We start from the raw sequence: 18,063 nt of genomic DNA, 5'->3' as shown, positions 1-18,063 counted from the left end.
ATACAAATAGAAAGAAAACTAAAAACCTGCCTGAAGTGTTAAGCTAGTCTTATCATGCTTCCATGAGTGGGCTTGAATTAAGCAGTCTTTGGGTCCTCTTCCAGCACTACGCTTTTCTCCTTACAAAATTTAACATTTGATCATAGTAGTTGCTATTTTAACAAGAGAACAAAAATGTAGAATACTCATTAATGACTTGCAATTCCTGACTTAGACTTCAAAAAACTGGAGGGAATTTCTTTTTTTTTTTTAGGAGGAAGATAAAATATGTGGAATGTTTCAGAAATTTGTGATTTTCTAATTTTGCCCTAGACAGGAACAGAAATAATACTGACAAGAAATATCTACTTCTTGTTCCTTTTGCAGCCTTACCTATTGGGAAGCATGGCAGCCCTTGGAGTGCAGCAGGGCTCTTGCACACATACATAAGTTCATCTTAGCAAGTCAGTTTTGGGGACTGGTGACTCAATCACTGTAGTGGAGTTTTAAAATGGGGAAAGGCACAACTTCTGCTGTAGCCTCATTTTGGCAGTAATTCCTAGGCCAAATAAGAACAGCTTTTTCTCCTCCCCTTCTTTACTGCTGAATTTTGCTTATTCAGGAAAACTCAGTAAGAGGGAAGACTGAATTTCATGAATACTTCTTTTGTTTTCTTTTGCAAGCCTGTAAAAGCAGGGAATTATAGAATCTTTGGAGGTGAGAGGGTTGGAAACATTCAAATCTTTTTGTGTGTACATTTGGTTGTGTCATTCTGTGGTATGGCACAATAACCTGGAAAATGCAAACTTTAATATTCCTCTATCTCCACTGCTAAGAGAAAAGATCTTACTTTTTTCTTACTGTGTAACTGTGTGTTACCCATTCCTTATTTATTTAGAACAGGAAAATTTTCCTCGTATCTTTGGTATCTTTGTATTTCAGATGGAACAGGAATTAGCTGCTTTAAGTGCTCTTAATGATAGCATAAGTAAAAATTACTTTCATCTTAATGCATTTAGCACATGGGAGATGAGAATTCAATATCTGCTCTGTCACTTTGCAGCCCACTTGTGGGTGATTGAACGGGATAAAAAGAACAGCTGGATTAAGCTAAACACAAACTGCACAAGGCAGATCAATAAATCTCTTGAAAGAGTTGGAGATCTCGCAGCACAAAAACATCAAGCCTCTCTTCAGGGTGGCTCCTCCACCCCATTGAGGTCCTGAAGAGCCCTGGAGGTCCTGAGAGCACTGCATCAATTTCAGATATGTCAGATTTTGGTTTGATCCCGAAGTTGAGGGGCCTTAGTGGTGCACAGATGGGACGTACTGATTTGTTATGGGTGTCTTTGCTTTGCTGACTTACTTCAAAAAATTGGTTTATTTGAAATGAACCATATTTGATTGCATGGAAGAATGAAGCCTTTTTTTTTTTCATTGTAGATGTTAAATGAAAAACTGTTCATTATTTTATAGCTGTACTCTGCATAGAAGGTTTGTTGGAATGTTGATCTATTCTGTTTTTTTAAAGCGTTTTCAAGTCACTTTCATTAATGTAAACTTTATGATGGCTGTGGTTTTTAAGGAGTATCTAGAAATTAAAAAAATTGTGAAGATTTTGTTTGCTGTTTGCCTTGCTTAATAGAAAAGCTAGTTATAGATTTTGTACCATACATTACTACTCAGAGGTGCATGATTCAGAAATTGGTGGACCTTTACTAAGTTATGTCTTTCTGAAAGTATTTGATCTAGAGTAGATAGGTCACAGAGCAATAATTGCAGACTACTGAAAAAATTTGAAGGGTGATTTATGGAATATTCTGCTGTTGTGGGAATATTTCTTAGGAAGTCCCATTGTGACAGTGTTGGAATCAAACATTACCACAACATTTAAAAATGCAATCCAAGCAATTATCCTGGAGTGCGGAAATGGGAACTTTTGTATTAAACCCATTAGATTTTTAAAGCAGTAGTGAAAAATATTGACTTACCAGGTATACATTTTTTTTAGCACTAACTGCCTTCAGGGTAGCTCTGCAAAGGGGTTCATTTTGCAGTGTTGGAGCTGACTTGTCTTATTAATAGCCTGCACCCGCCTATGGAAGCCTAAAAATGGTATTGCAGTATCTGATGTACAAAGGACATTGTACGAGTACTGAGCAAGTGCACCTGCATTCCTGGCAGAAAATAACCATTTTTCCCTTCTCCTTCCAGAGAAAGGAGTATATGCCAGTATTTTTAAGGACATATAAACCATCTTTATGCTGTATATAATAATTTTAAATGCTTTTGTTTTCTCCTTTTGTGTTACTTTCATGCCGTCTGTGTGGTAGTTCTTTACGAGATATGCTCAAGTCAGTTCAGAGCAAAAATATAAAGAGGAATTAAGTTGACTCTTTTCTTGCGCGTCCGTTTTTGTATAGATCACATCACAAAATGAGCATTGTGTGATACCCAGGTTTTCATTTTGTGATTAGCTGAGAATGTTTTCTTTTTCTTGTTTAGCAGGCCTACTTAAAGGCCAGCCGATAGATCCTGGTGCTGTCACCATATTTTACAACTTGATTTTGTGCCTTATGTTACTTATTCTTCAATTATTTTGAAGTTTTCTTCTTTTTCATCTGTGTCACAGTACTAGGTAAAGTCCCTTAATAAAACCTTTATTTGCCCATCTGCTTGTTCTTTAAATGTCTAAAGCATTATCTAAATGGTGATACCTTTGTGATACTACTGTAGCACTTCACTCACTCAAATGAGATCGTTTTTCTTTGTGTGAGATGCTCAGAAGAGATATCAGAAACATCCCAAGTTTCAGTTCACTGTCTAGATAACATTGTAAGGCTGAAAGGAAGACAGGTGCAGAGATAGGAAATGACTTAGCTGAACTTTTAAGGCAAATTCCTGAAGATCCCAAAGCAGAAGCCAAGTCTCCTGTGTCCCATCAATATTCTCTTTATCTTTCCCAAGGAAGCATGAGTGTTGTGGAAAATAGCTTGGCAGATATATTTTATGCCTCTTGTCCTACATCAGCTCTGTCCCCTTGTGGATCTGCATCCTCATTCCCTCACCCTGCACGTCAGCCCCTGCCCATTCCAGTGCAGCTCTGCTCCTGACTTCTTCCAGGGCTTCCTCTCCTCTCCTACAGCTGCTCTTTGCTTTGGTCATTGGCTGCAGCTTTATTTGCTCATCTCTTGGGTTTCTGCACATTTGTTCTGCCCTCCCGCCAGATCCCTGTGTGCCACCTCTGGATCAAGGCAGCTAAAACAATTTCCTCTCACTTCAGCTGTCACGCTACACCAGCCCTCGCAGTTTCCTTCATTCTTCCACATTACATTCAAGCACCAGGCTTTGAAAAGGCCGTGTGATGGTGCCCGTGTGTGAGACACTGCACTGGTTTGTTCCCCCTGTGTTCCTCCCATGGAGCAAAATGCCTTTTGAGTCCAAGTTCTGAAAATGCCAGCCTGTTTCCCTGGTTGCCCTGGAGTTCCCTTCTGCATTAAATACCTGCTGCCTCTTCAGGAGTGGAGCTTCTGTGGAGCTTTACAGAAATTAAATTATACTGTTGTGATTTAAGCCTGGTTGAAGAGAGTGAAGTATATGGGGAAAGTTAACCTCAGCTGTGCATTTCTGCTGTATATCCTGAACTTCTTGAGCATGAGAATGTACTCCAACTTAGAGCTGTTAGATTGCTCTGTGATACAGAACACCTAAGAAGATCTGAAAAATCTTAAACCAATTGTTTGCTTTTCACTGGAAGAAAAATTCCAATCCTGTTTGGAAAAAAAAAAAAAAAGTAATGTGATCTCTCTTGAGGGTGACACCAAAACTCCTTCCCAAATTAAAAAGAAGAGATGCTCATAATAAACACCCATGACAACTCACCAAGATCATTTGGAAAGGGTAAAGAATGGAATTTGAAGTGTCTTCAATAATAAGAATCTCAAAATGAGTGCAAAATAGCAGAGAAGAACAAATTGGAATTATGTAAATACAGGCTCTAATAATGCATTGTATTTTTGGTTCATTCAGGCCAGCACAATTACCTCTGTGCGGGAAGGAACGACTGTATAATTGATAAGATTCGGAGGAAGAACTGCCCAGCCTGTCGATTACAGAAATGTCTGCAAGCTGGAATGAATTTAGGAGGTAAGCAGAATATTAATAGTTCAGTCTCTTAATTTGATTAGGTGAAAACATTGGAAATGTGCAGCCTTTTTATAGTTCTGGCAGCTGCATAATCTCAAAAGTTTTAAGGTGGGATTATCCTGAAGAAGTGCTTAATAGCTGATAAACTCTATTGTCATTCTAAATTGGGGTTTGGATGTGCCTTTTTTATGGCACAGAAAAAAGAAAAGTGGGTGTTTTATGATGACAGTAATTTTAGTAGCATACCATAAGCTAAAAATGTTAAGGTTTCAACTATTGCATAGTTTTTTTGGGTTTTGTTGGGTTTTTTTTTGATGAGCATTCTCCTGAATACTGGAAAACGTGTTACACCATCGTGAAAACAAATTCACACATAGTGAAACCTCTGAACTTCTTTGGTGCTTATTCAGCATTTTTGTTGATTATTTTCTGTGACTGTAAGGATGTGCAATAATTTTGATGATGTTACTGCATTGTTCATATACCAGCAACAACAAGGAAAAATGTTTTCTTACTAATTGTCTAAAGCATACTGAAAACAGTGTGATAACAAAATTTATATGAGTTTTTTTCTGTTGTTTTAATCCTACTTTGGTAATGGCTATGTGTTTATTTCTGTACTTCAATGGATTTCCTATCTCAAGCCATCATCTGAGCAAATGCTATTACAAATGCCTTTTTGCCACCACTCCTGTGTTTATGATGCTGTCTGTGAACAGGGATTGGGATACTGCTGCAGGTCCTTTCCCTGATGTACAGGGTTATTCTTCCCTTAGAGTGTTTTCACTGTACAGAAAATTACAACACGGTCACATTAATTCCTCCCTATCTCAAAATTCACTTTTTGTCGTCCTGGACCTATTCTCCTGGCAGCTGAGTTTATTTCTACAGACTGAGCTGCTTTGTCTTTCATCGGTTGTGTGCAAAATCCTGGTTCCTGCCTGCTGCCTTTTCCTACCTCCCAGACTTCTTTTTTCTGTCTTGTCTCCTGGCAGAAATACTCAAACAAGCCACATCTTACTTTTTCAGAGAGAGTAGCCCTGTTAGGCTCTCTTTCAACCCCCTTCCCAATTTTGAGATACTACATTGCACCCTAGGCCCCTTATTTCCTTTTCCCAAGGGAAAACAAGGTCAGATCGTGGCATGCTGGGGAGGTGACAGCTTTCCCTTGGTTTTGATCTGCACTGTTCAACCTAGCAAGGGAAACAAAATGCCTTTGTTTGATGAAGCAGGAGCTCCATGGCAGCAGCTCCTTCATCCCAGAAAACTAGTGCTGGAAATCATTTTGGAGCAGGGAGGTCAGCTCTCTGCAGTGCTGGGAATGTTGCTGCATCCTGCTGGCACCCCCCTGGATGTGCAGTGCCAGTGGAGCTCCAGCAAACCCAGGGCTTGAGAACCTTTGGAAACAGCAGCAGGGGACATTTATCTGCAATGTCATGAGTTCATCCCTGTGATGTCCAGGTGGGTTTCAAAGGATCTGTTCCCGTGATGTCCTCTGCAGAAAAGCAAGGCAGGAGGGAAACTGCCTTTTTTTTTTTTTTCCTCCCCTTTTTTTTTTTTTTTTTTTTTTTTTTTTTTTTTTTTTTTTTTTTTTTTTTTTATATTGACTGGGAATGCTGTAAATGAGGAATGCATTGAAAAATCCTCTCTTTCGTTGGAGCTTGGTAGACTGCTGGAAATCATGGTTTGTGACCTGTGTCTGTTGCAGCTTTGGGTCCCTCACTACAGGAAAGACATTGAGGTGCTGGAGTGAGTCAAGAGGAGGGCAGTGAAGGTCTGAAGCACAGGTCTGATGAGGAGTGGCTGAGGGAGCTGGGGTTGTTTGGCTCCTTAGGAAAGGAGGCTCAGGGGAGGCCTAATCACTCTCTACAACTGCCTGAAGGGGGGGTATAGCAAGATGGTGACTAGTTGGTCTCTCCTCACATGAAACAAGCTAAAGGATGAAAGAAAATGGCCTTAAGTGAGGTTTAGATTGGATTTTAGGAGAAATATCTTCACTGAAAGGTTGGTCAGACACAGAAGTGGTCTGGCCAGGGTAGAATTACCATTCCTGGAAGTGTTCAAAAAACGTGCAGATGTGGCACTTGGGGACAAGGCTTGGTGGTGGACTTGGCAGTGCTGGGTTAGCAGTTGGACTCTATGTTCTTAGAGCTCTTTCCCCAACTTTAATGTCTGTGACTCTTTGACCTGGAAGGCCAAATCTGACTGCAGTGTGCAGCTGGCACGCAGTTCAGATTTGCAGTTCAGCTGTTTCAGTGATTTTCATCACAGAGAGAAACTTCAGGGGAAATTCTCACTCCTGATTTGATCTCCTTATGCCACGTAAAGAAGCCAAAATGTGACAAAGGAGGTCTTTCCATCACTGCCATGAATGAGATGGCAGAGGAACAGTTCTGGATTTCCATGCTCTGCAGTGCCTTCTGCTTGGTCAGAGAGGGAAGGGCAGGCTGGAGGGAGAGGGGAGGGCTGCCAGAGACAGGTAAAGCACCCTCAGCCTAGAGGCAGCATTGCTGTTTAGAGATCCTCAAGGGCTCTCAAATCCTGCTGATGGACCTTCCAGCCTTTGAGCCAGCCCAGCTCGGGCAGGAAATGATGGGAGCTTAAGGATTTTTCTCTCCTTAGGCCATCTGTCTCCAGTGGTGAGCTCTGCATTAGACATCTACAGAGGAGCAACACAGCATCTCAATTTTGGGATCTTCTGTGTGCTGTTGCAGGGCATTTCTGATATGTTGGAGATCATCACAAAAAATGGAGGTGGAAATGGCAAAAATATATATTAATTCATATTTGAAAATTGTGCTTTCATATGAAATGCCAAGGTTTGGTACTAAACATTTTTTTCATATTTAGCTTGAAGAGAATGAGTAAGGTCATATTATGAAGACTCATTGTGGGTTGTAGTTTCATGCAGTCAGTCTGTTTTGCCAAGCATATACATTACTCCAGTAAAAATGGGCTTTTACCTGTTTCTGGCTTGGACTTACAGGCAAAATGGGCAAGTATGTTGTTAGGTATTATGAACAGTAAGGAACTGGAGAAAAATGAATCTATAAATGCAACCTAAAGTTCTCTTTGCAGCAGAGTACTCTCTGTGCCTGTGACACACTGCACTGTGCTGTGCTCTTGGTGGAGTAGTGCCAAGCTCAGCTCTCACCCTCCAAAGAAAAGCAAATGTAAAAGCAAATCCCAAATTGTATCAGAGGTGCTGATGTGCTTGGTTTGTGAGAAATAGAGTAAGATGATATGCAAAATGGTCATCAGCATAGCTCAGGGTTGGAAAGTCTGCAAGTTGCTGAAACCATGGGCATTTATTTTCTACTTGTGCAAAACGATGATGTTTTATCCCCTCATTTAAAGAAAAAAAAAAACAAAATACCAAACTTCCAGTGGATCTAGAAGAAATGTTGCATTAGGGAACAAGGTCGTGTTTCCCATGGGCAGGAAAGGACTCTCCTTTGCCTCCTCCCCATGTAAAGATGGGAGTGAAGGACCCCAGGCTGCCCCCATCCAGCTCCTCCCACCTACTGAAATCGGGGGGTTATGAAGAAAATTTTGTAATTTCACAGTTTGAGATTGTCTTCCTGCTCTTACTGAAGATACTAATCTCTATAATGGAAAACTGGAAATCAGAAATAGTGTTCCATGTTTCCTGCAGCACGTTTTTGCACAATCTCTGATTAATCTACTGATCTTTTTTCTAAGAGTTTTTTTTTTCTCTTTTGGTAATATTCTTTCTCAGTATTTTTCAAATAGTAAAATAGAGTGCTTTTGTACTCTGTCAGTCTTTCTGTTTTGTTTTGATGGCATAACTTCTACTTTCCAGCATGCTAATTTTTTTTTTCTAAATTAAAAAAAAAATTTAGCTGGTGGCAGCATGCCATGATGAGGCACCTTGTAAAAAATACATGTAATTCAGTGATACAAAATGCACCTTTTTGTGAATGCTCAGCCAAAATAATTTGGCAGTTTTATTGTTTACCTCCTCGTTTTGTTTGTTGAAAAATTGAAGCATTTTCTAAGCTCTTACATCCTTTAATAATCTTTAGAAAATTATTCATCAAGTCAGCAAATAATTTACCTAATTATGTTATTGTCTCGATTTTTGTTTTGATTTTATAAGAAGCATTGCAACCTGTAATTTCTGCAAAGCTGAAGTTGCCAAGTATCACATTAAATCATCCTTCTCATCTCTAGAAGGTATGTGTGCGCTCTGCAGACAGCTATATCCCATTTGGCAAGTAGGACTCCAAAACTTTTTTGGGAATCATATTTTGTTGTTTTGTTATCTTTTTTTTTAACTCCAGTGACATATGCTAGGCTTAATTGTTGGAAGAGATTCAGAGTGAGCAACTGCACTATGAAGGTATGCTGGCCCATTTTTGGTTTATGCTCTTTTCAAGATTCTGTAATTAATTTTCAGTTAATTACGGACCAGAACAATTTCACGGATTTGGGAAGTTTCTTCCAGCATGTGCTGTGATTGGATTTGGCCAGGCTCTTGCTTTCGCACGAGACGTTTTCCTTTGGCTCCCGCCTCGTGCTGCTGTTCCTCAGTTGCGTCTGTCCCCGTGGTCCCACATCTTGGCATGGGGTCTTGTGCCACCACCAGCTGCATCCTGTAAGGCAGCAGCCCCTGGGATGTGTCCCACAGAGCCTTCTGGTGTCACTGCCGTGTGCTGGAGCCTGGAGAGTGGGAATGTTTTATGTGGTGTCACTTGAGGTGACCACCACCCCACTTTCGTGGGCAGATTGATCCTCACACCTCGGGTGGGACCTAGTGGCCAGGCATCCCTCCCCGTTCTGCAAGTTCAGAGAAGGTTCCTCTTCTGCCATGGGATGTGCCATATGTGCAGAGGGGACAATAATGTGTGGAAAGATCAGCACCATGCAGGGCTGGAATCCTTCCCTGCCTTAGCTCCCCTGTGAAACACTGCCAAGACTTCCCAGCATTGGTATCCCACAGCAGTGAGGAGCAGCTTGCTGAGGGACCCTTTGGATCTGGAAGGGACATAAAATAGATTTCACCTTGCAAATTGCACAGTTCATCATTCTGTCTGCAGAGGCTGCCTGTGAAATCCGAGTCTTGGGTCCGCATACATTTACATATGTAAGACACTTGGTGCACAAGATGCTGGGTGTGATTTGTAGGCTTCACTGGCAGATACCCTTATTTTTTATACATTGAAATATTTCAATAATCTGAAAAATAGGTTAATTAAGATGACCAGTAATAAGATATAGTAGTTCAGCTTTCTGCTCAGCTTTCTATTTTCTGCTTAAGAACTCATACTAGTAGGGTTTTAAATTGCACTATTATTTTCAGTTACTGGAGCTTATATGGTTTATATTATCATTGTTCCTATCTTTTTGAGAAAAAAAAAGAAAAAAATCTGAAAACCCGGAGAAAACATAAATACAGCAAAAGTGTATCCTCTTATTTTTCTGTAGAATTTTCTACGAACTGTGATTTCATAAATTTTAAAGGAAAATAAACCCCTTTGTGTAAGGCACAAGCAATTTGAGGTATACATATGGTTAAATTTTATTTTTCATTTAAACTTTAACTGCAAAGTATTTTGAAATGCCATTAACTTTAATGCATTTTTATTTGCATTTATTATGTAGCATTTTCTTCTGAGGGAATCCAGTCAATAATTTTTTAGCTTGAACATTCAGCTGGGTTTTTAGCAGTTGTTTCAACAGACCATTAAAAACACCAGCAGGCTGGAAAGGACCTTTAAGTAATAAACAATACTATTTAAGTAATAAGAAACAAACAAATAAATAATATTTAAGTAAGTAATAAATAAGTAATAGATAATTATAAGTAATAGATAATTTGCCTGTTGCTTATAAACCTGCCATTGAAGATGTTGTAGGAGCCAATTTGTTCAGCAGTTAACTTTTCCTGCTTTTGTGTCCATCTAACTCCACGTGTAGTGCTCTTGCCCTGCTTGTGGTGTGACCCTCTAACTTTCCAACTTTCATAATCCTCATGAATGGAATGTTTAGATTGGATGTTAGGAAAAGTTTCTCCACTGAAAGGGCTGTCAAGCATTGGAAGAGGCTTCCCAGGGAAGATGTTTTCCTTCAGAAACCATGTAGATCTGCTGCTTAGGGACATGGTTTGGTGAACTTGGCAGTGTTGGGTTAATGGTTGGACTCAATGATTTTAAAGGTCTTTTCCCACCTAAATGATTCTGTGATTCTTGAATATTGTAGATAACTATGAGAACAGTCACATGCAGCAACTATTAAGAAATTATTTGTGAATGACAGTTAAAAATGCAGAATTTTGAAGAGGACTGGTAATGTCAGAGTAATCTCTCGGGCATCAATTAAAAGCAATATTGAAAGTGTGTCCTTGGCATTTTGCTGATGATTTTATTCTGTTTGCAAAGGCAGTGGAGAAGATGCACTGTAGGAGTTCAAGAGCCCACACCTCACATCCAGCAGTCCCTGATCAAACTCTAATCGTGTTCATGCTTTGTTTTTTCATGTTTTCCTGATTCCAGCTCTCCCTTCTGCAAGAGCCCAGCTGCCAGCAACATTTGTCTTGCCTCCAGAAGCAGCCTTTCAGGCTTTTGGTGTGGGGCTGCTGGGCTCCAGACTTCCCCTTCTATCCTCTGGACTCTGCACTGTGCCACTCAAGGCACAGCACCCTTGGTTGCCAGCCCTGCAAAGGAACTGTGGTATCCAGGCTGGGCTCCTGCTGGCAGTGTGTCCCAGCCTGCCTGCTGTCCTGCAGTGCTGCTGTGCACGCAGGCTCTGGGGGTGATTTTGGCTGTGCAGCACTCCCTGTGCAGGCTCAGAGCCTGCTCTTTCCCCAGAGCTTCACATGCTGTACACAGTGCCTTGCTTTGGTTCAAAACACAAGATGGGTGATCACAGTTTTCTAAGAGGAAGATTTTCAGCATTTCTCAAAAGTTGTTATGCGCAGCTCCTGGTGATGCTTTGTTTTTTCCTGAATCACCAAATTATCACTTCCACAGTGATATTATTATTACAATTTCCTTCCACAGTGCTGTAACTCCATATCCTTTTTACTCTTCCTCACAGTAAAAGCGTAGTCTTTGTGGTGAAAACCTGCCTGTGTCTCCTGTTCCTCTTTTTCCAGAGCTGCTGGTTGTCACCAGAACCCTTTAGAAACCTGCTCCTGTGGTTTGTGATGATGTGTTTCCATTACTCACTTCCCCATCACGAGAGAAGCTGTAGGAGCAGGAGGAACTTGTCCTTTTCACCGAGCATTGCTTCAGAGAATTTCCACCTGAATAACAGGGCATGAAGATTTAACTTGCCGTGCTTGCAACAACCTTGGCCAAAGCAGGGTGGGCTCACAATGCAAAATTGTGGGTTTTGTTATTCATCTTATTTCCTGCTTTTTTCTCCCCACCAATTCCCAATTGCATGGCTTTCCATTTTTTGTATCTGCGTTTTGCTTAAATAAGTGTGAGGTGTGGCAGGAATACCTGGCTCAAAAAGCAGCTCTTGGAGCCCAATGCCAGCAGGTTATGAAGGGAACATTGGGCACATTTAAGCCTTAGGAGTACACAGCAGCAGGAAGCTGGTGTTTAACAAAGAGAGAGGCAAGGTGAAGGCACTGGATGGAGTGTTTCTAAACCACCCAGTACACATCTTCATGCACACTGGGGCTGGTGATTTGTGTGCTTTTGTGGTTCTCTGCCATCAGCTTTCCCAGATCATACAAATGGGTGATGGCAGAGATTTGCCATTACCCTGGAGAATGGTTGGTATTACCTACAGAGTGTTTTTACTAATGTTCAGGGTAATTTATCGAAGCAGGAGATTAACAGGGCTATACTCTTTTTTCTTTTTTAATGACTAATCATGAACTAGATGGTGAAAAATATGGCCAAGATGGCTGCAGAAGATAAACAGCCTGGTCATATTTCACAGGTAGCTTTGCTGTTCTGGGAAGTGGGGGAGATAATTTCTAGAAGATGAGGGACAGACCAGCAGCATTCAGTGTATTAGGAGTAAGAACATTTGACAGAAATCTGAGTTGATAATAACTGGGGATATGAAAGTCATACAGATGAGGAGACAAAGGATCTCACAATTTTTGTTGCTTGGGGGAAAAAAAAATCAAGTGGGAGTGTGGTAATGACATACCCAGAAAGACCACAGAGGGAAGGGCAGCACTTACAAAGCTTAGTTCTAGCAAGAACAAGAATGAAACACTCTTTAGCATGAAGTGGAAGTCTGGGCACTCAAGATACAGAATGAGAGTTATGGCAGAGTTTGGTTTTGAAGGACTCTGAAACACTTGTTGGGAGAGCCTTTGTCTCCAATGTAAATATGAAGTTTTGTACATGGTAAGTGTCTGTCAGGGTTTTATCGTGTTGTAATCAGGATGGAGGGCACATAAATCATGTAACAGACATGGAACATTGGGTATCAACCCAAATAAAAGCAAGAGGGAAGACTTGGATGAGGAGTGCCTTGCAGAAGGCTGGATGGGAATGGGTGTGTTGGGAGGAACGTTGTTGCTTGGCATAAGGCAGAACCCAGTGACCATAGCCAAGAGTGCTCAGTCTGGTGCAGTCAAAATCTCTTCTCCAAAGTATCCTTAACTTTCTTTTTAATCAAATTATTACCAATGCTCACAGTTCAAGCTGCTGATGTTTCATTCCAACAGGTGTGTTGGAGTTGCAGGTGATCTCATCTTTGCATTTGTTGTTGACGTTTTACTGCTTGTCTTTATTTGATGTCAAATAGAATAATCAAAACCAGTGATGCATTTAGTAGATAACTCTTAGCTCAAGAATTATTGAATTTGCCATACGCTTGAAGAATGAATAAATAATCAGTAAAAAATGAGTTTTGGGAGCATCTGAAAAGGACTGATTAAGATTGGCTTTCATCAACATTATAATTTACTTTTGTAAGCTTTTTTTTAAGGCTTTGTTTATAGGATGATTTAAATATTTAGTAAATACATTTCTTTTGAAATTAATGAAGAAGTACAAGAGAGAGTTTTATATACCAAAAATGTTAGATGTGAGATTGTGTTATGTGATTTTGGGATTTAATATGCAATATATATGGGGGGAAATTTTCATACTTTAGCCATTTCTCATTAAAAAGCTTTATCAGAACCAGCTTGATTTGATTTTAACAGGAAACCGCTAATTGGCATTTGGTGAAAGTTGTTCCCACACAGGGAGGAGTACCCCTATGAAACTGTTATTTTTCATTTAATTATCACTTTGAGGATTGCTGAGAAACAAGCAAATGTGTTAGACATTTTCCCTGACAACCTAAATATTCCTGTAAAATGCACTTTGGATCTTGGCTTTCTTTTGTCACTTCTATCCGCTCTCTCTTCATGAATGCTTAGCCTGAAACTCAACTTAAAAAAGGGATTAATTCCTCTGTCTCTTACCCAAACACTCCCCAGTGCTCATCCCTGTCCCACGTGATAGACGGGGGGGTAACCTGAGCTTCACCCTTGGGGCAGGCCTCAATATACACAAGATTTGATCTGGGCTTTCACCTGAAGATTTTTGAGACAACTGCTGCGTGCAAACATTGGTGTGAGGTGCCACCTCCCTGCAGCTGTTTGCATTTCACTGCTCAATGACTCCAGGCCTAAGTGTAATCAGAAGAAAATGTGGTTTTTTTCATTAAAACATCTAAGATTTCTCATGAAGTGGGCATGTAATTACTCAGAATAGTGTTCTTCCAGAGTGGTTCCTTGTTATACTGAAAGGACATCTAGAGAAGGGTCCTGTTGAGGATCCAGTGGTAATTGTAATGATTACGTGCATAACAAAGTAGGGAGTAAATATGTAAATCTACAATTTGGATCAGAACTCAAAAGCATCTTTAGTTTCATTGTTGGAAACCAATGTGATGGCATTTTTGGTACAGACTAGGATGTTGAGAAGTGCAAGTTGAGGCGTGGGGAAATGGGATACCTGAGAGCAGCTGCTTGAGGGATGGCAGGGAAGAAAGGAGAGAACAATTGGGTAATGATCATGAGTTAAAGTCAGCGAGGTGAAATTGTTGCAAAAATAGGCAAAGTCTTGTGTGATGCCAAGGAATCACTCTGTTTCTTGTCAGAGCTGGCAAGTGTGGGCCTGATGATTGTGTCTGGTTTCAGCACTTCTGGGCAGGGTGGTGGGGATGGGGCAGCCTTGCAAAATTGTCACGTATGTTCCTGTGGCTGTTGGTGGGATTGCAGTACCTGTGGTACCTTTGTGAAGGATGTGCCTCTCATGTCTTCTGGGACCTGTCCAGTGTGAATGTCCTGTAGGTCCCTTTTTAACCTGTTCTGTTTTTTCGCATCAGGTCTTCAAATTTAGAAAGGTTTCTTTAAGATCTAAACTGAATCTTCCTGAAATTTCATATCATGTATCTGAAGAAAAGTGTGTACAGATTAGAGACTGTCCAGGGAAGAACAAGAATAATAACATGCTTAGGAAAAGAAAAAAAAAGTCAAAAAACTCATTTCTTGTTAGTGTAGAAGGGAGAGGCTTTAAGTCTTTCAATTCAAAAAGTGGTGTAAAAGAGGACAGGAATGATAAGTTGTTCTTTTTGGCCACTGGGGGAATGATGGGGAGAAATCAACTTTACTGCAGACAAAATTGATGCAATGTTGCAGATGCTGGGAAAACACTGAGGGGTTAGATAGTGGTGGGATATTGTGGAATTCTCTTTATTGGAGATTAATAACATACTGAGTTGGGCAAAGTTCAGTTGATCCTGCTCAAGGCAATTGGATAAACTGCTTCAGATATATTGTTTCTGTGCTTTACAGGCCTGTGCTCCAGCAGCATTGCACTGCATCATTTATTAGAATCTGTTCCAAACAAAGCAAAATGCAGACATTTCTGAGGTTGTTCTATAAGTAGCCAAAGTAATATTTACCTAGGTGCAGTCTGTTTTATGAGGAGTTTAAATCCAACCAGAATAATGAACCAAAACACATCCAGGTGAACATAATGAAAATAGTCCACAATAACCATTAAAATATGCATCAGAAGCTCTTTCTTCTATCTGTGTTTTACCTCCCTTTTTGGTATCCAGATGTAAACCAAGAATAAGAATTGTATTTATGGATGGTCCTGGCTCTTTGCAGGGTCTGGCTAAAGGCAAATAAAATGTGACATTTCCATAGATCAGATTTCATGCATGTTTACTCCTTGTCTTTAAGCTGTCCAATCCTGTCAGATTAAAGTGTTATTTATTAATCATTAAACAGTATGTCAGACTATGTCATTGTTTCAGTTATGCCTTCCATTTCATTCCACTGAATTCAATCATTGGATTGGAGCTACTCATCCAGTAAAAGCTTCCTTCTTCCAGTGGAGGATAAGAAATTTGGAAATTTTCTTCGCTTTGTTAATTAGACTGCTGATTCCTTGCTCAACAGCAAGTTCTCTGTCACTTTCTCCTCTGGGTCACAGTTGTCAGAAACAGATTTTAAAATTTATTTTGCCATGTGAAGCCAGGACCTTTGTTTTCTTCCTTACCAGCTGCAGTCTTGCTTTCTTTGCATATTTAGGCAGACTACTGGGTCTCTTCAGCATATCCCAAACACTACTGCAGAAATCACCCTTGAAAGGCCTCTGCTCTGCAAGGGTCGAGTCCTTTTGGCAATGTGTCTTACGTGATAAAGTAATTTTGTGCTCTCCTTTTAAGTCCCTGTACAAGTTGTCCCTGCTTCAGTAGTTGCTTTTCGTTTGCTTCCTCCCCTTGGTCTCTCCAGTTAAAGCAGTGACTCATCTGCTTGCCTGTGGGCCTCCAGATTTGTACCTGATCCTTCCTCTCACACATGGCACAACAGGAGTTGGACTCGTGGATCCTTGTGGTCTCCTTCCAGCTCAGGATATTCTGTGATTCTAACACTTGGGGTCACATTTAGAGGTTCTTTGTCTTCTGGAGCTACCTGAAAATCAGTAGTTTGCTTCCCAAAGTGGGCAGTGGGTTTTATGGAAGCTTTAGGGTTCTATCTCGGTTGTTCCTTCTGTGTTTCTGGAAGAAAATAAGTGTGCTAGAGTGCACTTTGTAGGGAAAATTGTATAATGCTGTAGGATCTCATTTGTATTACTGCTTTTCACTTTATTCCATGCATTCCCAGGCATATGTCTCTGTGTATATATGAAGTCTGTATTATTGTCTAGAAAATTCTCAGCAAAATCTCATTCCCATTGTGCTAGACAGCTAAGCGAAAAAACGTCTGTACCAAGATAGCTCAACATTTTCATGTCAAGATACAACAGATTTGGGGGAAGGGAAAACACTATTTGTGGTAGCAGTAAAATAGCTAATGAGAACAGATGTCAGCTCATTGAAGTAAGTGAGGCAAAGTCACCAGGCAAACATGATGAAAAGATTCAGAGGAGAGAAGAGTGGCATTTTGATGGAGCATTTATCTGTACAAAGGTGGAGGTGCTGAGCGAGGGCCTAGAGAAGAATCTGCCTTGAGTCAGAGCTGCCTGGAGGGGAGAACTGGCGCCTTTGGTAACTGTGGTGCAGCAAGGTGCTGGAGGTTGTTTGTGGAGAGCAGAGGGAGGTGGCAGTGGCAGGGTGTGCGGGAAATGCTGAAGCATTTGGCATGGGCTGGGAGGGGGAACGCTGGCAGCTGTGGAGGCTGGGCTGGAGGGGGTGGTTGGAGCTCAGGTGTGCAGCTCGGGCACTGGAGCTCAGTGGAGGAGCCCAAGTGTTGGAAATGCAGGTGTGCACTGGCTGGGGTACAGAGGTACAGGTGGCCACAGTGAGTTTGTTTTGCAGCATATTGTCTACCCTCAGGCTGCCTAGACTGCTAGTGGTACAGCACACGCTTAGAAATAATCCCAAATTATACCTTGTCTGAAGTGCTTATAGTGATTTGCACCTCCCCTGCCTTGTCTTTTATATTTTGTGTATTTACTCTAATTGCTGCTTTCTCTTCTCTATCTTTTTTAAACATCCACCACTTTTTGTGTCCTCTGCTGTGTCCATTCTGATTTCCCCTCTCTGTCCACTGAGAGGCTTTACTAGAGGTAGCATATGTTTTTAAAATGTGTTTTTGATATCCCCTGTGGGTTCAAACATGCATAGAATATCATAAAGATCTCTTGGGTCAGGATCAGCTTGGTCCTGGCTCTGGCAGAGCTTTACAGATGTGATTAAATAAAAGTCTTAGTCCTCTGAATTGTGACTTTAGGTATACAAACAGTAAATGATTTTCTGATGGACATCAAGGCAAGCTCTGAATACCACCTTTAAGGAAAAATAAATTTAGATTCCAGGGGATTGTCCTTGCAAGTCTTGTGATTCACCCTACATAGAACTACGGCTTATTTTCTAAACTTCAGACTTGGCTTACTTTTTTTACTTTCAGAGTACTGGAAATGAGTGAATCTGCAGAGCTTTTAAAATTGTTCATCTTCTAAATTTGAACACTAGTACAATTCTACAAACAAGATACTACTCTCTTAGAAATCTACTGAATTAAATAATAATATTTATAGGGGCTTATCTACTATTAAAAACATTTTGTTCTTCGATGTTTCTGGATCCCCTTTTTTTAACAGTAATGTGATGCAAATTACTAATTTTGAGCCTATGAAAAATAGTGATTGGGTGTTGGAGTTCATAACTTAATTTGTGTATATTCCCTGGGCACAAAGGAAGTACATAATGTATAATCTACATGTATTATCTCCCTCTAGACCCAACTTGTGTAAATTTACTATGATATTTTTGAAAAGATAGTGTGGTAGTTTACCTACCTTATGGCTACCCTAAACCCTCAAGCTTTACCCTTAAAAATAAGGGATGCTATAATTTGTAGCTGATGTTCATGCTAATTTGTATTCCAAAGCCGCTTTACAATAGGGCCACATCCAGATAAATGTCCTGTTATTGGACCTAGAGTAGCATTCCCTGTTGCAGATGACTAGAAACCTACTCAGCATTTCACAGATG

At 40.5% G+C, this 18,063-nt stretch overlaps 1 protein-coding gene across 3 annotated transcripts in view; it reads left to right on the top strand.

Moving 5' to 3' along the window:
* The window catches only part of NR3C2 (nuclear receptor subfamily 3 group C member 2), a 190,013-nt gene that overhangs the window by 135,499 nt on the left and 36,451 nt on the right, over window positions 1-18,063 (top strand). For all 3 annotated transcript variants that reach the window (XM_058802915.1, XM_058802914.1, XM_058802916.1), the window contains one exon: window positions 4,009-4,125. In XM_058802915.1, coding sequence (XP_058658898.1) covers window positions 4,009-4,125 — 117 coding nt within the window. The remainder of the gene's footprint in view (window positions 1-4,008; window positions 4,126-18,063) is intronic.

This window comes from Ammospiza caudacuta, chromosome 4 (genome assembly GCF_027887145.1).
Source record: "Ammospiza caudacuta isolate bAmmCau1 chromosome 4, bAmmCau1.pri, whole genome shotgun sequence".
NCBI lineage: Eukaryota > Metazoa > Chordata > Aves > Passeriformes > Passerellidae > Ammospiza > Ammospiza caudacuta.
This window is presented reverse-complemented; position numbering and strand designations above follow the sequence as displayed.